Source organism: Fundulus heteroclitus, chromosome 17 (assembly GCF_011125445.2).
Source record: "Fundulus heteroclitus isolate FHET01 chromosome 17, MU-UCD_Fhet_4.1, whole genome shotgun sequence".
In the NCBI taxonomy this organism is placed as follows: domain Eukaryota; kingdom Metazoa; phylum Chordata; class Actinopteri; order Cyprinodontiformes; family Fundulidae; genus Fundulus; species Fundulus heteroclitus.
In genome coordinates, this window is record NC_046377.1 from 11,886,951 (window position 1) to 11,910,165 (window position 23,215).

A 23,215-nucleotide genomic window follows, 5' to 3' on the forward strand; every position below is an offset into this window, starting at 1 on the left:
ATTATTTCGGTGAATTTCTCAGAATGAGGATTTGTTCCAGATCAACACCAGAGCAATTATTTCAGGTAAAATAAAAAATATCACAAGATCCAGTGGGAGCTTTGAATCAACATCTTTAAGCATTGATTTTATTCTTAGAATCTCTAGTGTAAACAAAAACTCTATTTCAGATTATTCCTTTCTCGAGTATTTTAGGAAGTACGTTGTACAGGAGTGATGGCAAGAGTATCAGATAAATGTCCACAAAAACAAAAAAAGGGGTAAAGCTTTGGCCTGTGAACAGTGGAAAGTCCAACAACAGAGTAAAGAAGAGATTGTGGTCCTGTTTTGGTCTCAGTAAAGCAACATTCTGTGAACGACTGTATCAGAGTCCTGGCCATTGTGTCATAGAAGGAGACTTCTCCCTTCTCATAATCAACAAATACACCAATTTTCATTATTTTGTTTGGACAGAGCGACTCCAAAAATACCCAGACTCCATGCTCAGGTATGAGTGGGAACATTTCATCCCTGTTAATGGACTCTTTGACCACTCCCAAGACCCAGGATTCACTTCTGTTGACCTCAACTTCATAGTAGAATCTTCCTGAAGAAAAACCTTCGTTTGCCAACACAGCACAGTAATGTTCAAATCTCCAGCCAAAAGCAGGAAACAATGGCTCACTTTCTCTGATGCTCAGAGCCTTCCCATCTGCAGACACTATGAGGTATGGGTGGGCGCTGTAGGAGTTTAAAGTCACATTGACTTCATTGCATTGCTGAATCATCATTAGCTCGTCCTTCGGTGGACGCCACACACCTTCAGGAGAGTTTGTTGCACTCATGTCTTCAGTTTCTTCTGACTGTTCAGGTGGATCACAACAATTAGGCGACCTGATCTTTTGAATCAGGATCTCCATCTCATTATTGACTCTTTCTTTAATCGGGGCTACTGACTGTCTCACTAACCCAGCATAGATGTGCTGCTCAGTTAGTGGATCCATCGGATTAGGGGTCTCAGGTGTTAGTGTGGATGGGCAGTTTTGCAGCAGGTAGAGGTAGTCTTCTGACTTTATAAGACGCTCAATTTCAGATCTTCTTCTTCTCAAATCAGAAAGTTCTTGCTCCAGCAGAGTTATCTGGTCTTCAGCTTGTTTCTCTGATTCTTTCTGCTTCTGTTCAACTACCTTAACCAACTCATTCTGCTTTCTTTGCAGAGAAGCCATCAGAGGTGCTAAAACTTGTACAATCTGACCAATATCATTTACTGACATTTTCCTGCTCTTCTGAAGTAAGCCTTTGATTTTTTTAACACTGGCTGATTTAACATTCTCCATCTTTTTCATCTCTGAGGCCACGCTCTCCAACGTGGCTCTCCTGTCTTTGAAGGCGCGCTCCAGGGTGACCGCCTCATGCGCCTCGTGGTCGTCGTTCAAACACATGGCGCAAACAAAGTGTTGGTCTGTGCGGCAGAACAGCTCCAGCATCTTGTCGTGCTTCTTGCACACCCTGTCCTCCAGGTTGGACACGGGATCGATCAGTTTGTGCTTCTTCAGCTTCTGGTGGGACTCCAGGTGCGGCTCACAGTACGAGGCCAAACACACCAGGCACGTCTTGTGGGCCTTGAGCTTTGGCTCGTTGCAGACATCACAGGGAACCTCTCCTGGTTGGGCGATGTTCTTAGGTCCATCTTTTTCTCTGATGCGGTTGAAATGCTCCACCACATCTCTGAACTCTGTGTTGACCCTGAGCTTCGGTTTGTTGCCCAACTTTTTCAAACAGAGGGGACATTTTGCAGGTCCATTGATCTGACTGTTCCAGTACTGCGTGATGCAACCCTTGCAGAAGTTGTGTCCACATGGAGTGGAGACGGGCTCATTGAACGCACCCAGACAGATTGAACACAGGAGCTGCTCTTCATAAAGGATGCTGCAGGCTGAGGCCATGTCTGGAAAGAGAAAGACAAATTTAACAGAATTTTGCAACTGATGCTTTATGAGAGGACAGCTAACATTTCTTCAGCTTTGTCTTACAATAGAAAAGGCAGGACCATAAATCTGCTCACTGAAATGTTTCAGATCAAAATAATTTTAATCTCGAACAAAGATAACCTAAGCAAAAGCCAAATGCATGTTTTAAAATGATGATGTTATATTTTAGGAGAAACAGCTATCCAACACAGCCTAGCCCTTATGTAAAAAAAACAAAAAAACATATTTCTGGGAAAGCTGTGTTCAGAAGGTTACGGTTTTGGAGTGACCATTTCAAAGTCTGGAATTAAATCCAATTTTGATTCTGCTTCCGTATCTGCCTTAAACATACATTAAATCTTGTGGCTGATTGAGACCAAAAGTCCTCCATGGTAAAATACTTTATGCCATTCGTGCCAAAAGCAGGTGAGTGAAGCTAGGGAAGTGGTAGGAAACAAAGGTACCAGAGCTCAGAAGAGCAAAAACAGGTTAAGAATGTGAGCTTGATCATCACTTGTGTGAACAAAAACAATGTGGCATCTGTGTCAGTGAACCAGCTCCTCTTTAATCACCTCCTTAAGAGCTTCAGCTGGGAAGGCTGCACCTTCCGGTCACACCCCGTAAAGTGCACACACTTTGTTGGACATTATTTTGGGATTATTTCAAATTCAGTTGATACAGAAATGGACGGGTAAAAGAGAAAGAGAGTAAGGGAGAATGGTGAGGCAAAACGTTAAAAAGGAAAGAAGGTGACAAAATTCATTTGTTTCTTCTTCTGTGCATGCATGTGCCAAACTTTTCTTCAGTTGAAAAAAAAAAACTGAAGTAATACGTTTTGGACCAACGGAGGAGCGATCAAGAGTTAGCAAACAGCTTCAGTTACTTCAGCTAGTAGGAACTGATCAGGCCTGAAATCTGGGTGTAATGATGGACCTAAACCTTCAAAGGCATCTAAAGACAATTACAAAGTCTGCCTTCTATGACCTGAAGAACATTCCCAGGTCTGTTAGTTAGCGTGTGCCTGCTTTACAGCGCATGACCCAAAACACGATTCTTGGACCCGTCTCCAGCCGCGGTCCTTTCTACCCATCTTCTCCCGCTGTCAGCAGTCATCTATCTGCCCCGCAAGATCCTGCTCTTGTTGATGCCGATTTGCCTGACTGCACCAGTTGTTGTTCAGTTATCAATCAACCTTTTAGGACGCAACACTGTCTGGTTTGAATATTGGGTTCTCTGATTTTTTTGTGCATTACAGTTTCATTTAAAAACCTAGCCAACAAAGTGGTCATTTGGCAACACCTCTTTGCTAGCAAAGTCTCACTTCTTTGCTAACCCAGGGACCAGAGAGAAGTTGGGTGAAGGATAAAAAAAAGTCATAATAATGAGCAAAAACGGCTAATGATGAAAAAGTGATATTACAAACAGGAATACTTATTACCTTATGTTGTTGAGCGCTATATGTTCTTCTTCTGGAGCTTGCCGTAGAGGAGATCTGCATGTGGCATGATGCAGTGAAAAAGTTCCAGAAAAAAATCTATAGGCGTGATATTTCAGCAGCAAGGTTTCAGCAGCAAGGTCAGGTTTGCATTTTTCAGAAAGATGTTTAAGGTCTCTGAGCCCCACTGCTGTCCACAAAACTTCAGTGGCAACACTTTGAAAAAGCAAGCATGGGAAAGCAATTCTTACGTCACATCCGGCTTGCCAAACATGTCCGCGGTCACTTGCCATTTTTAAGGCAGGTTCATCTCCTCCAGATTTCTTTTATCCACACTGTTTCCTCCACCAAAGGTTTTCGTCCAAATTCCTATTTTGTGCATAATCAAATTTCTGTTTGCAGCCATTTTCTCCCATCTTTGTTGCTGTGATCTGACTCTTCTGTCTGCATCAGATGTGAGTGACATTTGCCCCAGGGTCTTTAAACTGCCAGGGGTACAACTTTAACATGTAGCATGAATTCATCAGATTGTATGAGAAATTACACAAAAAGCGCTGCGTGGTCCAGGGCACAGCAACCTGCCCACCCGAGAAGAATCTTGACGGTAACCAATTAGAGAGCAGAATTAAGTCACATAGAAGCCAAGAGTTATCAAACCTACATGCACGGTCATCTGGCCGGCACCTCTCGCCATTGAAATATGCATATTATAACCCAAAATAAACTGAATGGAATGGGATTGCTGAAAAATCAAGTCACACACATTTTATGACTGAACAGTTGTTACGGCAGTACAGGACGTGACAGACTGCAGTTCCCATGATCCACTGTGGTCAAAGTGGCCACCAACTCCCATCATGCAACACGGCCCAAAATGGCCGCCGGACATGGCAAAGAGATAACGTTGCTATATGAATGGTTTATAAGTGCTGAGCGCACTGAAATCTGCCTTCTTTTGTAGGTTGTGTGTTGTCATAGTCATATTGAAACAGTTTTCTGGCATAACACTGTTGTGATAATTACGTTTTATTTTGTAATTTATGTCTACTGATTTCCTGTAATTTTTGTCGGGGCGTCGCCCTAGCACCCACTATTAACAAGCTGCACTACATTACAATGATATACTAGCTATGATACCAAGACTTTTTATTGCAATTTGTATGAAATGTTTTGAGCTTTAATTGTGTTTTCACTTTGTATCGGCAAACTTGTGAGCTCCGTGTCCTCTCATGACAGACTGGCTGCACAAACAGTCTCATTTCCTGTTTCAACGCTCAGGCACACAGAATATTTATCAAAACTGATGCAGTTTGTCCATTTGATATCTTTGAATAAATATTTTTTTTTTCTTTTTACAGTTCTCCAGGGCCCCGTTTGAAAAAGAATTGCCAATCTACCCTGAGTAGATAGCAGATACTCTGAGTAGATCTACCTCACGCCGTCATACTCCGTGTTTTCGGTTTAAGAACAGGTGGTATCAATCATGTAACTGAACTCTGCGTCCTATCACCCTATCAGTGGAACGCAGATAACGATTTTGTATCTACGTGCTACCCGACAGGCATAAAAAGGACGTGTCAGCAAATCAAGATGAAGTATGAAAATACAGCTTGATCAGGTAAGGTCCAGTTCTAAGTTATCCTTATGTTTTACCCCCTAAACCCACTAGACAAGTAAAGCATTGATTGGCTATAATCAACATTTGTGATTAATGATGGGATGGTGTGAGTTATTGAAATAGCTTCATCTTTTACCTGCATTTGGTTTCAACCATCCTTCTAAGAATGAGTTGACACTGATTTTCTTGTTGGTGTATAATTTGTGCCAACCTCACTTTACATCAATCATATAGGCTATATTTATATTTTAAGTTAAAATAAGGTGGCATTATTTAGCTGAAGATTAGGTGTAGGACTAAAACGACTGTGGCTTGATGGGTTGAGTAGTCGTCTGGCAATCAGATGGTTGTGTGTTTGATTCCAGCTTCCCCTTGCCACATGTTGATGTTCCCCTGGGCAAGGCACTTAACCCTAAGTTGCCTACTGAGCTGCATCTCAGTGTGTGTGTGTGTGTGTGTCAGTGAGAGCAATTGGGTGAATGTGGCTCTAATGTACAGGGCTTTGGGTGGTCAGTATGACTGGAAAAGTGCTATATAAGTTCAAACCGTTTAAAACTGTCATGCAGAATAAATTATTTCTGTAGTTCTTTTTTTAATCTTGTGGATCTCTGACTGTGGAACACCTTTAAACTCTACAGTAACTGAGTGCAACATTAACATTCCTGACAGCGCGACGTCCAGCTACCTCTGAAAGATCTTCTGTGTCACCTACGTTATTAAAAAGCTAATTTCTACAATCAGGGTTTAATATTTTCTATCTTTTTAATCTGTCGCCATCATCCGTAGCTGTTTATGTGCCTTCCCCAGGAGATTTGTGTGTTGTTGATTGCTCTCACCTGCTTGTTATGAAGTCGATTATTTCCCTGTAGTATTTCAGTTTCCTGATTTCTGGTTCTCCGTTGCTGGATTCTCTGCGTTACACTCCGTTGTTACTGATTCCTTCTTGGCTCCTGTACTTCTGTGGTATTTTGCAAGTTTCAATTTTCTTCACTAATGGCTCTTCCTCATCCCTGCTGCGCTATGGGTTCACATCAACATCATAACATGACATCTGTTTTATCATCTTTGGTTAACTCCAAACAGCTATGTTTACCTTCACATTTGCTCTTTTTAATATGAGATCCAAACAAAACAAGTTTAATACCTGCTGGGTTGCCAGTCCTTTGAAAGCACAGTTTCCCCTTCAGACGTGTAAGTTTAATTTGTCGGCAATCATTGCACAAACAGATTCTGCCCGCCTCTTCCTGGAAAAGATGACACTGAGCAGCTGCTTTTCATCTGTTGGGGAGAGTCTGGTTATCAGTATGGAGAGGCGTTTCTTTGTGTATTGAATAAATAAATAAATATTGTTAAATAATTGTTAAATATTCTATCAAATAAATAACCCAATGATATGAGACTAGGTACATATATACATTTTTTTTAGCTTTTTTTAATCATTTATTTACATCAAGATTTTATTTATTTATTTTTTATTTATTTTAAGATCTATTTCTATTTTTAATATCTATTAATTCAAGATTTATGTATTTACTTATTTCAAGATTGACTTACTTAGATTTAAATGCTTTGGCCTCCACAGCAACAAACTGATTCCAGCTTCGTTTTACTTTATGATTGAAAGGTAACGAATCACACACTGAGCAGCTGCACAAGATGAAGGATCACACAATACAGAGTTTAGCAAAACAACAGAAGCCGACTGAATGGATCAAACCGTCACACAAACTCATCAGATAGGGACTGGTTTTGAAATGCCTGTTAATTAACATATAAAATATGACAAGCATTCATGTGCGAAAAAAAGATGAGACCGAGTTTCTGATAAAAAGTCCATGAATTCTCGCCAATCCTGTGTCCAAACATCTCTTTCTTCTAAGGCCGTGGGTTACACATCTTTCAAGTTGATAATCATGTCAGAATAAGTAAATGTGTCCATATTTGAATCAGGGAATGCAAAAGTGTTTGTATGACTGCGACTGATGTTGGGTCAAGTCTTCTCCTCTCAGACGCTTGTCACATTTATTTTCATTGATACATTCTAACTATATTGTCTTTTCAGTTCTATACATACCATACTTTTAATTCCCTTTTAGAATTGATAAAATGTAATCTCAAGTGTCTTCCAATTGAGAGTCTTCATTGCTATTTGTCACTTTGATACACATTCTTGTATCAAAAAGGTGCAGTTTCTTCTCAGAAATATGTTTTTATTAATGCACAGATGAACAACGACCCATTACACTGACACAAGACGGCATATTTGTTTTTTTTATTATTATTTGTATTATTAGGCTTACTGACTAAGGCAAAGAATTACCAAAGTTTTCCAAAGAAAATTCAAACTATTACACTTTCTGAAATTTGGTAAAGTTGTTGATGGCAGTATTTGGGGTTGGTGGGTCAACTTGTTTTTGGAATTATTGCACAAGACTTATTTTTATTTTATGGTTTGAAGAATGTTTTTCGAAATGCACAGGGTATCACAGATCTGAGCGGACTGGGTGGGTGTGAAACTGACAGGTGGTGTTCTCAGCCATCCAGTCCAGCAGGATGAAGGTAGCTGTGGAGTTCTTGCCATAAAGGTACACAAACATTAGGGTTTAGACAAAGTTTTTGGAAAACTGAAAATAAGTATTGCTGTGTTGTGTGCAAGAAAGATTTTCAAGAAAACGAAGAATTATTTTTATTGACCTGTGACAAAGTTGGTGAGAACGCCATTTGTTTAGGATTATATATTTTCAGGTAACATTCTTGTTTGCTTGATTTAGCCATATCTTATTTATTCTGTAGTCTGCAAGCATATACTACCCTGGGTTTCTCTATGTTTTGCATTTTTCAGATTATTTACTATAAGATCTTAATCTAAATCAATTCAGAATTCTAGATTTTATTTTATTGTTTGATCAATTAACTTGTGCATTTTATTATGGTGAACTTACCTTATTTACCTTTCAGGAGGAATGTTACTACCCGATCCGTGCCGGTAGCACGATCCGTTCCATCAGCTCATTTGCGCATGCGCGAACAGAATAACTTCCAGTAGGCAATATTTAGTTTTTCTTACTTTTTTTATTCTTTTGTCGTTTTTCGGGATTATTTTTTGTATTTGCGCAAATATTGCATATTCTAAAAATTAAACAACAGAAATACATAAAAATGCAGTGTTTTTTTTTGTTTGTTTGTTTTGTTTTTAATAGCAAAAATGTTTCCCAGTTGTGGTTAGGGAAATAAAAGTATATACACCTTTTATTAAAGTACATAAAAGGTGTGCTATAAACACATATAGGAGTATAGAAACGTATTTGATTTAGAATATTCTTCAAGGTTTTTTATCATTTATTTGATTTACATATGTATTTGTGTATTTTGCACTCAATATTTTTTTATATAATGTATGCCTTGGTTTTGTTAAGTGTTCTTTGTTCTATTCCCTTTGTTCTATTCTCTTGTTTATCATTTGTACACCAGAGGGTGCTAAAATCTCAATCAATAATTTTAACTTTATAATAAAACAAAATTTTAGTACAAGATTATTTGTATAACAAAACTCACCTTATTATTAAGGATGAAAATATATTTTTTTCCAGTCCTGTTTGAACAAATAATAAAACTACTATATAAAAAAAATAGAGTGCATTCAGACAATACAGATAGACGTTACGCCAGGGGTGTCAAACTCGTTTGGGTTTAGGGGCCGCATACAGCTTAATCTGATCTGAAGAGGGTAAAGTAAAAGTTTACCTACAAGTAAACTCATTGCAAGATTAAATAGAACTAATAAATGTGGACTTTTTGTTGATTTTTATATTAAATGAATTTCACTTTTACACAATATATTATGAATAACCTCAGCGTTTTTAAGAAAAGTATGTGCAATTTCAACAATACTTTTACTCTTTTAAACATTTACTTGTGCATTATGCATAAGAACCGATCACAGTGATTGTACAATGTTGAAAAACATTTATTCACATTTTTTGGAACTTAAAAACGCTGTCCTGCATGACAAAATACATCAAACAGATAAAAATTAAGAAATTATTTAAAATCAATTTTCCACATCTGAAGCTCAGTGCTACCATCTGCTGATTAAAACACAGCGCCCCTCGTGGACAATATAGGAACTGCATATTTTCAATTAAACTAAGTACATGTTTTTTTCAATAATTGTTTTATCGTTCTCTTCCTTTTATCTCCTCTTTCTTTCACCTTTTCTTTTGTTCTTCTTGTTCTTCCTTTCCTCTCCTACTTCCCCATTGTAGTGTCCATATCATTTGAGATATTCCCCGCATGAATCATAATAAAACTATTCACATTCATAAATCAAGCACTGTGGCAAAAGCAATACTGCTCCACTTGTGAAAGTCAAATCTGATGAGCTCTTTTTGGCATTAAGACAACAATTCTTATTGCCACATTGCCAGACAGGACACAGGATAAAAAAAAAAAAGGTTGTTGTTTTTTTTGAATAATGATAATGCATTTAGCCACCGGGCCGGACTAAATTGTTCGGCGCGCCGTAAATTTGACACCCCTGCGTTACGCAATGATTTATTCCCGGACTTCTGAGCATATCCGATGATGACGTCAAGCAATACAATGGAGAAAATGTAAAACGCATCAATGTCTTCCAGAAAAGTCTTCAATATTTTCTATACGATATAGTTTAGCATTCTTTAATGATTTAAGTACAGAAATAAGTATTTTCAGTTCCGTAATTACATTACATAATTTATTTGGCGACCCAGAAGAAATTCTGTGCGCGTGCGCAAATGAGCTGATGGAATGGATCGTGCTGCCGGTACAGGTCGGGTAGTGACAAGGAAGTGTTGCCTCACTTCCTTTAATGATAACTTCCTGTTTAGAGCTTGTGTCACAGGAAGGGACCAGATGAGAAGGGGAAAGGGACAACTATTTAAATTTGATATTGTCAAATTTAGGCCTTGTTTACATTAATTTTGTGTGGATTTAATTGTATAATCTTATGGCCTCACTCTAAAAGATGTTGCTTAAAGCATTGCAAGTAACATAAGTGAGTTCAAGTGTGAACTGTTCAGGCTTACCTGCTTAAGGAAGAGTCCATTGAAGGCCATTTTGTCTGCCAGAAAGTGAGGGTATTTAAACGGAGAAAATTAAGCCGTTCACATGAAAAGAGAACCTGATCAGTGTAGCTGAATGTTCTTGACGTCAACTTTGGTTGTTTTAAGTTCAGTTATGATCTGTTGAGCCATGTTAACCTCTGAATTAATTTTGGGGGGAATTTTGTAAATGTTTCTTCACTATTTTTGTTGTAAATAAAGCACCTGCTCTGCTGGACATCGTCTGCCTACTGCCTTCTTCAGCCAATTTGGCCAGGCTATCTCACATGACCAATGAAAGCTTGAGCTGTATTTCATAAATTAAAAACTGTCCTATAGACAGCAAGGGCAATAAGGGAAGCATTTCCCAACAGGGCAGCTAATTTTCCCCAGGAAAACCAGAAAGGTAAAGAATGGTGTTGTTTTGGACAGGAAATCCTTCTATCATCACATAGTAGGGTTTTGATTGCGTTCCCCAGTAGTATTTACATTTATTTATGTAAAACCAGCAAACAATGTCTATTTCCATTTGAAACCCAAGTGTTTGAAATCGATAATAACTTCACAATGTGCTCAGCTTCCAAACCACCAATACCAGGACTTTCTGTCACAGACTGGGTGAGTGGTCCAGAACCCATTATTTTTGGTCTATCAAAGAGTCATAAGAAATAAGAGGTTTCATTATAATCAGTATTGTTAAGAATTGATCACATCTAGTTGTGGTTCTCCCAGGTTCTTTACCTGTAAAAAGTGTTCTTCTCTACTGTAGACTTATTTAAAAATAAAAAGACTCTTGAAACAGGAACTTTAACATATTTAATTTAACAAGGCAGAGGGATGTTTACAGCTTCAGTACTTGACTCTCATACATAAAACAATCGGAGACGGATAAGAACAGGAAATGGAGAGCTCCAATCATTAGTTATGTAAGCAATATATAGAACCAAGTGTGTACGACACCAGACTGATGATTGATAACGTATGAATCCCATGCAGGCATTGATCAATACACTTTTTATACTTCCTATTTATATGTGCAGTGTTGCTGGGAGGCTGGTGCCTATCTCCTGTAAAGATGGCTGTTAATATGTTTTTTTCATAATATCATTTTGTTCTGTCTTTTAAATAAGATCTTTTAAGTTATTATACATTAAAACACTTTGGTGAATAAAAAACATTTTGTTTGTAGGAGTGTTGGTATTGTTGACAATCAAACAATTTAATCTCTGCATCATTGAAAATGACAAGTGTTTTGGTATTAGGCTGTAGAATGACAAACATATGCATATTAGGTCCTTTGACTTGGTATTTCTCCCAACAATAATCTACAGTAACATTATGAAATATTTATTCTAGTTAGAGTATATGTGACTCTTTAACATAATTTGAAGAAAGCTTGTTGTCACCTCTCATGGTTTGGGGGTAATAACTTTCTGAAAATGAATCAATCGCCTACCCTAGATTGGGATTATGATGAACTTTGACTTGGTATGTCTTAAAAAATCTAGATGGAAATTTTGAAATATTTATTCTCGTTATATTATATCCATGTAAAAGTAATAGTTTTTTCAAAAAGATAGATTTTCTTAGGGTTAGCTTCTCTCTTTTTCTCCATTTCGCTACAGCTGTGTTACCGTAATGCATTATATATGTGCAAAGCTAATCTTTAAGAGAGAGATACTGGTAAAGATTTGAGTTATGGTTAGGGCAAGGGAAAGGCAATAGAAAGGCTTGAAAATTAATGGAAGTCAAGGCATGGTCCTCACTTTGTAAATTTACCTCACAATTTCATGAATTTCCCCTCAATGGCCAGTCAATCAAAAGGGCCTTTGAAATCAGTGTCCTTACTTCAGGTGATCAGCTCCCTTGATTTAACACCTTTGGGTTTCCACAGTCACCCTATGATTCAAACCACTGTTCGTACAAATGGAAAAATTGAGACAGCAATGCAATGATGCAAGAGTAAATATTATTTCCATTGTTGTTATTATTATGTACATGTCGTTGGTGGAAGTGATGTACAGTTGAACATTCACATACAAACATATGTCCACAGTGAGATGAGTGCAGAGAATGTGAATGCAGGAATAAATTAGTAATATATACAATGTTATGTACATAAGGTAGGTGGATTTGGTGTACCGTAAAATGAACAGTAAAAATGAACTGCACTTTTTTGTCAGAGTCAGCTGTTCATTAGATTGAAGGCTTGTATAAAAAAAAATGCTCCTCCTGAAGTCCACAATCATCTCTACAGTTTTGAGTGTGCTCCCTGTTGTTGTGGTTGCACCAGAGAGCTAGTTGATCAACCTCCTCTTTGTAGGAGGTTGATCATCTCTGTAGGAGGCCGACTTATCACCGATAAGGCAGAGGACCATTTTGTCGTCGGCTAACTTCAGGAGTTTTGACAGCTGGGTCTCCTGAGATGCAGTCATTGGTGTAGAGGGAGAAGAGCAGTGGTGAGAGTACACACCCCTGGGGGATGCCAGTGCTAGTAGTCTGGGTGCTGGATAGGACGTTCCCCAGCCTAACCTGCTGACTCCTGTTTGTCAGGAACGAACACGGCTCCTGTGATGTCCTGAAGGTGGGCAAACACCAGTCGTTGCAACACATGTGACAGTGTGACAGGTCAGTAATCATTTAATCCAGAGATATTGTTTTTTTTGGGGCCCGGGATGATTGGTGAGTGTTTGTAGGCGGAGGGAACGGCACACAGCTCCAGTAATCTGTTGAAGGTCTGTGTGAAAATGGGGGCCAGGGGGTCTGTGCAGATATCCAGGCAGTTTGTTTTTGCAGATGGATGTTGGAACTAAGGAAATAGACCTAATTGTTTAAAAGTAACTACAATGATAAAAATCTAATTAAAATTGAATGCCATTTCAAAGCTGATAAGTACATTAGAGTAGCTCTAAAACAAATTAAAATATATAATCATACATAATGAAACATAAATTCAAATCAGAATGAAAATATAGAATCAGTTTCATTTTAAAAGGCTCCCAGGATCCAAAATATTTTCATTCAGGATTTGAAGAATGTTTTATTTTTATTGTTATACATCTTTTTAGATAGGTGATGGATCTAGAGAGCTTTTAATGAAAACCCGTACCAAGATTATATGATTTATATAAACTAAAATAACAAAATCTAAAAATGCATAAAAAATCTATTTGAAGGATGAATTGTTTTGCTTTCTTTATTAGAAATTTAGCCAGATTCTTTCTGTGAATTTCTCAGAGCGAGGATTTGTTCCAGATCAACACCAGAGCAATTACTTCAGTTAAAATGGAAAATATTACAAGATCCAGTGGGAGCTTCTAATCAACATCTTCAAGCATTGATTTTATTATTAGTATCTCTGGTGTAAACAAAAACTCTGAATCAGATTATTCTTTTCTCGAGCATTTTAGGATGTACATTGTACAGGAGTGATGGCAAGAGTATCAGTTATAAATCCAGAAAAACAAAAGAAAGGGTAAAGCTTTGGCCTGTGAACAGTGGAAAGTCCAACAAAAGAGTAAAGAAGAGCTTGTAGTCCTGTTTTGGTCTCAGTAAAGCAACATTCTGTGAACGACCGTATCAGAGTCCTGGCCATTGTGTCATAGAAGGAGACTTCTCCCTTCTCATAATCAACAAATACACCAATTTTCTCGTAGTTTTTTGGACATAGTGATCCAAATAATACCCAGACTCCATGCTCAGGTATGAGTGGGAACATTTCATCCCTGTTAATGGACTCTTTGACCACTCCCAAGACCCAGGATTCACTTCTGTTGACCTCAACTTCATAGTAGAATCTTCCTGAAGAAAAACCTTCGTTTGCCAACACAGCACAGTAATGTTCAAATCTCCAGCCAAAAGCAGGAAACAATGGCTCACTTTCTCTGATGCTCAGAGCCTTCCCATCTGCAGACACTATGAGGTATGGGTGGGCGCTGTAGGAGTTTAAAGTCACATTGACTTCATTGCATTGCTGAATCATCATTAGCTCGTCCTTCGGTGGACGCCACACACCTTCAGGAGAGTTTGTTGCACTCATGTCTTCAGTTTCTTCTGACTGTTCAGGTGGATCACAACAATTAGGCGACCTGATCTTTTGAATCAGGATCTCCATCTCATTATTGACTCTTTCTTTAATCGGGGCTACTGACTGTCTCACTAACCCTGCATAGATGTGCTGCTCAGTTAGTGGATCCATCGGATTAGGGGTCTCAGGTGTTAGTGTGGATGGGCAGTTTTGCAGCAGGTAGAGGTAGTCTTCTGACTTTATAAGACGCTCAATTTCAGATCTTCTTCTTCTCAAATCAGAAAGTTCTTGCTCCAGCAGAGTTATCTGGTCTTCAGCTTGTTTCTCTGATTCTTTCTGCTTCTGTTCAACTACCTTAACCAACTCATTCTGCTTTCTTTGCAGAGAAGCCATCAGAGGTGCTAAAACTTGTACAATCTGACCAATATCATTTACTGACATTTTCCTGCTCTTCTGAAGTAAGCCTTTGATTTTTTTAACACTGGCTGATTTAACATTCTCCATCTTTTTCATCTCTGAGGCCACGCTCTCCAACGTGGCTCTCATGTCTTTGAACACGCGCTCCAGGGTGACCGCCTCATGCGCCTCGTGGTCGTCGTTCAAACACATGGCGCAAACAAAGTGTTGGTCTGTGCGGCAGAACAGCTCCAGCATCTTGTCGTGCTTCTTGCACACCCTGTCCTCCAGGTTGGACACGGGATCGATCAGTTTGTGCTTCTTCAGCTTCTGGTGGGACTCCAGGTGCGGCTCACAGTACGAGGCCAAACACACCAGGCACGTCTTGTGGGCCTTGAGCTTTGGCTCGTTGCAGACATCACAGGGAACCTCTCCTGGTTGGGCGATGTTCTTAGGTCCATCTTTTTCTCTGATGCGGTTGAAATGCTCCACCACATCTCTGAACTCTGTGTTGACCCTGAGCTTCGGTTTGTTGCCCAACTTTTTCAAACAGAGGGGACATTTTGCAGGTCCATTGATCTGACTGTTCCAGTACTGCGTGATGCAACCCTTGCAGAAGTTGTGTCCACATGGAGTGGAGACGGGCTCATTGAACGCACCCAGACAGATTGAACACAGGAGCTGCTCTTCATAAAGGATGCTGCAGGCTGAGGCCATGTCTGAAGGGGAAAGGATTAGAGTGAGTGAGATATTCATAACTCATACTATTGATTTCATATGGAACACCAAAGTACTCTTAAATAATTAAATAAATAAACAAAATATTATGAAACAATTATCTACTTGAATAAATAAGAGATAACTATGCAAAGTGACGACATTGTGAAATAACTGAAAGATAAGAAAATTATCATCTCATTATTATGAAATATGTTTCATTCTTCTCTAAAACTGTGTATAACAATCTAAAATTAATTTTATATTAACTTTTTTCACAATAATGTTGAGGTATCTTTTTATTCTGTCATTTTATCTCAAAATGTAATGTTTCTAAAATTTGTCTTTTATTTCACCATGGTGTACTCCCCAATGGCCTATTTATTTCATAATGACACTTCTCAGCAGAAGCACTTCACCTGCCAGTCAAGAGAAACGGGGCGGGTCCGTTTCTCTTGGGGCTTCATCCTTTGAAGGACCCTGAAAAGACAGGAAGAGATCGGCTTGTGAATTGGGCTTGGGACGGTCCAGCCTCCACCAGCTGTAACCACCCTTACTTTAGCTTTACTTATGTTGCCTACCAACCGAGATAGCGCAAAGCAGCTGCGAAGCCAAGCAACTGGAGCTTGAAGGTTGATCCCGCTGTCTCCTGTAAATAAGTGTACACAGTTTTTATCTTTCCCCTTATATATTAATTATGGCTCACAATCTTTTGTTTAAAAAATATTTTATTCTCACTTATTAATCAGCCAAAGGTTTAATTTTATGTTCATATAGAAATATACCACAAAACAAAATTCGTTGATGACAAATAGTATTTGTGTAATTTATTAGTGAAACCTAATAAATTACACATAACTTTCATGAAAAAAGTTTAAATCAATTTATTTGCAGAGAATAATAATAATGAACTAACCAAACATTGTCTTATTTTGCATTGCGGAAAGCCAGTAAGAGTTGCAAAACAACGTGCCGGGAGAAAGGTTTTCTCTCTCAGAATAACCAGCGTCAACCTCCTGGTCAACTGGAGTCTGAAAGCAATGTGCCGGGAGAGAGGCGTTCTCTCTCGGCATAGAGAGCTGCAACTGGTGCCCGGTCAGCTGGAAGCCAACGAGGCAAGCCAGGTGCGGTCCGAACACATCCGAGCATTATTAAAATCAAGCGATATGTCAATTCACAAGCCTAAAACGTTTTTTTTAAAGGAAGCGCAATATATCCAACTCTATTCACAGCTTTTCACTCCTCTACACCTTTACTGTTTCCCATCAAAAAATGATCTTTAACCCGCAATGGCACATTTGTGGGCTGCATTTACAGCCTTTGTCGCCCCCATAATCGGCCTACAAATGCAGCCTTCGGAGGATGCAGCCCAGGATACACTAAGTGCAAGCTGTTAATGGAGTAGCTAGGAAAAAGTAATCACTTAAGGATCAGCCAATGGTGGTGCTGGTCGAATGTACTGACGCTGATTTGCAGGCAAAGTGGTTCCGCTGAAAAATGTCATTATGAAAAAAAATGTATTTTTAAGACTATAAGGTGCACTTAAAATCCTTGAAATTTTCTCAAAAACTGCTTACTGACCAATTTTATGTGGTACAATGCGCTCAAAAATCTGTTAAAATGTGTAAGTACGCCTCTCCGCTCAATGGATATTTGGAGCATTACGGTACACTGTGTCACTACCCGATTGGACCCCTGAGCTGTTTACAAGACTGCCTGACTGTAATGTAGAAACTAGAAGTGCATTCATGTAAAGGCCCCTACATACTTGGGCGTACTTCACTCCGGAGAGGTCTACGGGTACTCGAGGTGGACTCCGCGTGAACTCCGCGCATACAGTTCGTGTCACACTACAAACTTCTCGGAGGCAAGAAGTCTTTACATCAAACTGTTTATATGTGACACAGTTAGGTGAGTATCCTTTTATACAAATGACACTTTTTATATTTTTAATTCAGTTTTTTTATATTTGACATTTTTTGGGATGATCATTTGTAATAATTACAACTGACAGTGGTCCTCCGTTATTTAAAATGATTTCTGAATTCACGCAGAGTCACACACCGCTTTTAATATTGATGTCTAAGAAATGTAACATTGTACTGTAACTCCAAATCAGTGGCAAAAATATGTTTTTAAGGTCTTTTGCTATTGTCATTTTGCTTTGTGCTGCTATAGGGTAAAGTGGTAGAACAATCAATTTTTGGAAATGGGGGTCAGACAAATATATGTTGAATCTGTTCTCATTGTTTCTTTCTATAGCAATTCAGTATGAGGCAACACTAGTCTTACCTGACTCTCGCCAGCTGTATGTCGCTCCGCCTAGCTTCACTCACAAGCTAGGCGGAGCGACATACAGCTGGCGAGAGACAGGTAAACACTAGTCTATCTTTGCGACAAATGAGCTGTATTGTAGAGCGTAACCCGTGACGCAAATGTCAATACATTGAAGGACTGGATTGAAAGGAATCCCTTGAGTCATTCAGTTTGGGTGCAGAGAGAAAACACAAACGTTCGACCACATATTCCTGCTTAACTGAGTATTGTAAGGACGGCAATTGCACAAGAGATCCTGTCGTCTCAGACTTTCCATGTGTGGACAAAACTCTTGGGTTTGGACCAGTATATCATACAGGCAGCACAAGCACGTAGGAGCTTCAAAACATTAATTTGTTGTGTGTCATGATTTCTGGTTCTGGAGAAACCGATACTCATGTGTAGTCAACAATCAGGTGTGTCAAGTTATCGCTTATCAAGACATGCAAGAAGACTGTCAATGAATGAATGAGTAATGAGTACTTTGCTTGATCTGGTTTGTTTTTCAAGTGTTAAGATATGTGGCACTGTGCCAGTTGTCTTGTTATAATACTAGTAATTTTCATAAATCCAAACAGCTGTTTAAATAATTAATGTTCTGCTATAAAGATAGTATTTACTGGGACATGTAGATAATAAGTTTAATATGTTTAATATTATTACCCAACTATTATTAAGGTTTCTATGTATATTAAGATGAGAGTAGGTCTTATCGCCTAGCAGCATAATAACTACTAATACAAAACTATCGTAGTAAAGCTGATCTAAACAAATGAGACAAGGTTGATTTACCTGTGTGGTTGTCCTGTGCTTGATTTGAGTCTTACTTTAGCTGCACACTCCCGTGTGTCTGAAATCATTGTGGAATGCGCTCTCTCCACCCCTTTCTATAAAAGCTGCCTTTGACAAACACATATTTCATCTCTCAATCCGTACCTTTGGTTTGTTTTAGCAACACAGCATTGAAGGAAGTTGGGAGTACTAAGATGAACATCCTCATTTTAAATAGTAGGGATGTGAAGCACGGACAAAAGAAGAGACCAGTTACAGTTTTCAGCGGTCATTTTTCCTAGATCGGTGATAGAGTTAACAGGTATGACTGTTTTCTTTTACTGGCAGCATGAATGTTGTGTAACTGGTCTGGTGGCTAGATGCACACATGAAATCACAACACCTGTTAAACAGTAAAGTTCAAAAGATCAACTTTCACCATTTGTGATCGAATTTGCAAAGTAATGCAATTTCCAGCCGGCCTTATAAAACAATACTGAGTTATATATGTAAATATACATTCATATTCAATAGATAAGAATATAGATTTCTAAGAGGCTTGTTTGTTAGATTAAAAGTACCCTTTGAAAAAACAACAACCTTTACGACAGTATTAAACATACTTTTCATCCATCCATCCATCCATTTTCTTACTCGCTTTATCCCTCATGGGGTCTCAAGGGGTGCTGGTGCCTATCTCCAGGAGTTCAATGGGCGAGAGGCAGGGTATACCCTGGACAGGTCGCCAGTCTGTTGCAGACATACTTTTCATTGAGCCCCCATTTCTGCATGAACAGTTTGATTCCATATCCTAATCTTAAAAGCTGTGTTTTTATTAGCTGGAGTCTGAGAAAATTATAATTAAGAGAAACAAAGGCTTTAAAACACCATCAGTCTGTGTTAATCTACATATTATGATTCTCTTGGTTAATTGAGTTGCTAAAATAAATGATATACACAAATTAATTTATTAAACGTGACTGTATATTAAATTATTGTTCTTCATGGTATAAAGAAAAGTATGCGCTTGTAATGCGGAACTGAGCCATAAAACCAGATATTCAAGCTGGACCGCATGTTTCTTTTCAGAGGTTTATTGTAAGATGGTTGTTTGGGAGACTGAACAGATGACAATGACGGAACAAGTTATGATGGCTGAAGCAACCTGTCCAGATGATGACGGCAGAGACAAGTGACCAGAATAAATGCTGACCATCTTCCCTGTCCCTGCTGAAGAGAAGCACCCCCAGAGCGTGATACTGCCACCACCATATTTGCCAGTGGGGATAGTAATGTGCAGGGTTAGATCTCCACCATATGGAGGTTTGCATTTTGGCCAAAACGTTCAGTTTTGGTCTCGTCTGATCAAAGCACCTTCTTTCACAGTGCTCTCCTTGTTTGCCCTGTAGGTTTAGGTGGACGGCCTTGTCTTGGTAGGTTTACAGTTGTGCCATAATCTTTCCATATCTGGATGATGCATTGAACAGTGGATGATGCAGTACAGTACATTACACCCAGTTGGACTCTATTCAGTCATTAGCAATCATCAGGCAACTTCTGAAGGCAGTCGGTTGCACTAAGAGAAAAGGGGGCTCTTTTTTGAATCATGCATAATTTTCTTTCTACTTCACAATTGTATACCACTTTGTGTTAGTCTTTCGCATACGATTCCAATAAAATGTATGTATGTTTGTAGTTGTAATGCGATAAAATGAGGAAACGTTCAAGGGGTATCAATACTTTTGCAAGCCACTGTATAATTTGCATTAGGAAATTCAATCTGCAGGGTGTACTCTAAATTGAAGTTTGACATAAGGAATTTAAATTGAATTTAAATGTATTTTCTGACTGCAATTGAATCTAAAAAAGGAGGAAATTAGATAATTTAAACCTAGTTTTTTAATCAAAATCTATTAACTACAAAACTTTTCCAACCAAAATATAAAATATATAAATACATTCATTACCTTCTTAAATTAATTTCCTAAAAATTGCTTATATTTCTTTATAAATTATCTTCAATTATTATCTTATTCAAGCTCCTTTGTTCAATTTCCCAAAAACTTGGCAACCCTACTTATAATGGTTAAATTAGTATTCCTTACATAAGTACTTGGAAAAGGCTCTGGGTCAGTTTTCCTTTTTGTTATTTTGTCCCTTTAAACTTCCATTTTATACCAGCAATGAGTAACCAAGTTTCTATCCATATACTTAACTATACCATACAAGTTTATTTCTCTTGTTCAATAGGTTTTCTTATTGATAAATTGTGGGGGGAAATGATTTTAAAATCACTCAAATCTAATGAGTAAATAAATTAAATTGTATACTATTTTCTGAAGATTTGATAGACCATAATTTCTTTGATGGTGGTTCTGCTCCTTGTTTGAACCACTGGACTCTTATGACATATTAAAAATAGGACTCTACATCAAATAAAAATAGCTCTGAGTGATTTCTGCTGGTACATGATATTTATTGGAAACCAATTATTAGAATATAGAAAACTTGTCAAAAATCATTCAGCGTCAAAGCATATGCAGAACCTTTCCAAGCTGGAAGAAACCTGTCAATAGGTCTCCCTTTGTGTGAAATACAGAGGAAAAAAGAATGTTCTGGCATATATTTATTAGACTTTTACAGAAATAAGTTAACACCAACTATTATGAAACTGTAGTACTCATTTTGTTATGAATAATAATAATAATCTGAGTGATGCTCATGAGGTTTTGTTATTGCAAAGTTACACAGTAAAGTTACAGATGGGATTAAAAACTATTGCAAAGCTGACATGTGTATCAATGAATACGCATCATTAGCCATGGGAAATATCCCGTCCTCTGCATGCCAAATGTGCTGACGAAGCAGTTGAGAACTGTTGTGATGAAGACTATGATGGTTGTTACGTTGTTCAAGTAGTCCAGACGCCTTTGCAGAGTGGAGTTGTTCAGATCCCGACGGCCTGCGTCACACAAACCACAAGTACAAAAAAAGCTTGTATGTATCACATCCTCCCTAATATAGTAATAATAATGACAAGAGTTTGAAAAAAAGAGTAAAACGTTTTTATTTCATCTTCTTCACATGAATGGACACTTCGGACTTTTAATTCTGTACTTTTTTTTTTTACATTTTTGGTTATAAACTAAGCACAACCCAAGTTTTTTTCAAATCACTTGATTTATTCAGGTTCCAGGATGGGAAAGTTTATAGATTTTTACCCTATTTTCATATGAAATACAAATATGGTGCATTAGGTAAAATGTTTACTCAAATGTATTAATCAAATTACAAGATAGGAAAACAGCCAAAATCTGTATAAAAGTCTGAAAAATAAGAAAATTACTTTTTTTCATATCAGCAAATTTACAGTAGTTACAAGTGACAATGTTTTAGTTGGGTTATAGTTTGAGTTCCCCTTACAAAACTTGAATAATAACTAAGAGGTGAAAACTGAATTGAATTGTCCATGTCTTTTCCTGAATGTTGTCATGGTGTCAATTGTGTTTATATATATATATATATATATATATATATATATATATATATATATATATATATATATATATATATATATATATAAATCCACTCTGGAGAGACATTTTCTTGATAGTTGAATTGTGTCATGTATATGAGATCGGGTTGGCGGTCTTGAATGTGTCAGAAGTGGAGTCTAGCCAGCAGCCACCGGAAGAAGCCAGTCCTCTTGGATCCGAAGAAACTAACAAAGAAGTTGACCACAGTGGTGGCAAAGATGACGCCTGTGGTGACGTTGTTCAGGTAGTCGAGTCGCTTCTGATTGGACACCACATTCAGGTCCCTGCGGGCTACAACATACAAACATACACACACACGCACATGCAGACACGACACATACAGTTGAACCTTACATTCTCGGTATTACCCTTTCCATGCATCCATACAATTCAGTCACACACCCCACCAGCTTCTGTGTTGTGTAAGTGGGATTTTAATTGGGAAAAAAATGTACTCTATAAATTACTTATAATTGCAATATCCTAGTGTATACGGGCTCAAACTTTACTTGACTTGGCCTGGTTGGGAAACGCTTTAATGACACTCCCATTACTCAGCATATTAAGAGTGCCTTCTCTGTGTGGTTAAAAAGAATAAATGAATAACAAACTTCAAACAGGCTTTCAGAAGCCAACAAGTATAAAAATGACTTAAATTATTGAAATAATGACTCTTCTGTGTTAGAAAATTAACCTGTCACAATAATAGCTCACTTTTTTTAGTCGTACTGGACAAATAGATAAAAAGATGAAATGCTGTTTTGAGAAAGTCTTTTTTTATTTTATTTTGAATGTAGCCTAAATTTAAAAGTAAAAGGTAGCAGTATCATTAAGAAACTCATTTATTAAACAAAAACGTGTATTCTCCAAATATATCAGAGTGAAAGTTCTGCTTTACAGAAGAACCGCAAAAGGAATTTTCCTCATAACGTCCCGCCCAGGACTAATGGGTGGTGGAGTGTATGATAAAGGTGCCATAGATCATGTAGGTGTCATGGACATGAGAGTTGATGCAGTTTTATTGTTACACTGAAAACATAAGAATAGAATAGGCCTACTTTTTTTCTCAGAATATTATTTTAGATTTCTCTGTCCCATTGAAAAGTGAGCTGCTGTGGTTACAGGCTAATTTTCTAATACAGAAGCGTCATTATTTCAATCCTTATTTAATTCCAGAATGTTCAATGTCACTTTTGTGCTTGTTGACTTGTGAAAGCAGTTTTTAAATTTTATGTAATCTCAGGGAAATCTGGACCAGCAGCATGCGAAAACACTGTAGATCACAGAGAGGAGACTAATCTGGTTTTAGCCTGTTGCCAAGGCCAAGGGTTGGTTCATTTTGAGCTACACATGCCCAGAGCCGATAACT

At 38.0% G+C, this 23,215-nt stretch overlaps 3 protein-coding genes across 9 annotated transcripts in view; all 3 read right to left on the bottom strand.

Moving 5' to 3' along the window:
- Nucleotides 1-189: 189 nt before the first annotated feature.
- LOC118556143 (E3 ubiquitin-protein ligase TRIM39-like) lies at nt 190-6,309 on the bottom strand. 2 transcript variants are annotated; one of them, XM_036148811.1, is made up of 3 exons: nt 6,147-6,309; nt 5,839-6,020; nt 190-1,927 (listed from the first exon to the last, which is right to left on the bottom strand). In XM_036148811.1, exon 3 carries the CDS (start codon nt 1,923-1,925, stop codon nt 192-194), a length of 1,734 nt encoding a protein of 577 aa, XP_036004704.1. In that variant the 5' UTR covers nt 1,926-1,927; nt 5,839-6,020; nt 6,147-6,309; the 3' UTR covers nt 190-191. The 2 variants fall into 2 exon arrangements, with proteins under 2 accessions (XP_036004704.1, XP_036004705.1); XM_036148812.1 differs by lacking the exon at nt 5,839-6,020.
- A 6,964-nt stretch (nt 6,310-13,273) lies between these two features.
- LOC105915852 (E3 ubiquitin-protein ligase TRIM39) lies at nt 13,274-18,577 on the bottom strand. Of its 3 annotated transcripts, none has more exons than XM_036149166.1 (4): nt 18,332-18,577; nt 15,809-15,872; nt 15,643-15,703; nt 13,274-15,225 (listed from the first exon to the last, which is right to left on the bottom strand). In XM_036149166.1, the coding sequence occupies exon 4, from the start codon at nt 15,221-15,223 to the stop codon at nt 13,490-13,492; it is 1,734 nt and encodes a 577-aa protein (XP_036005059.1). In that variant the 5' UTR covers nt 15,224-15,225; nt 15,643-15,703; nt 15,809-15,872; nt 18,332-18,577; the 3' UTR covers nt 13,274-13,489. The 3 variants fall into 3 exon arrangements, with proteins under 3 accessions (XP_036005059.1, XP_036005060.1, XP_036005061.1); XM_036149167.1 differs by having other exon boundaries at nt 15,805-15,872; XM_036149168.1 differs by lacking the exons at nt 15,643-15,703; nt 15,809-15,872.
- Nucleotides 18,578-20,765: 2,188 nt separating this feature from the next.
- Nucleotides 20,766-23,215, bottom strand: part of LOC105916470 (ninjurin-2) — a 43,974-nt gene continuing 41,524 nt past the window's right edge. Inside the window, exon 4 of one of the 4 annotated variants that reach the window (XM_036149278.1) lies at nt 20,766-21,272. In XM_036149278.1, coding sequence (XP_036005171.1) covers nt 21,109-21,272 — 164 coding nt within the window. In that variant the 3' untranslated portion in view covers nt 20,766-21,108. Of the gene's footprint in view, nt 21,273-21,892; nt 22,138-23,215 lie in introns of those variants that run through there. The other 3 variants (XM_036149277.1, XM_036149276.1, XM_021309395.2) reach the window with 3 other exon arrangements.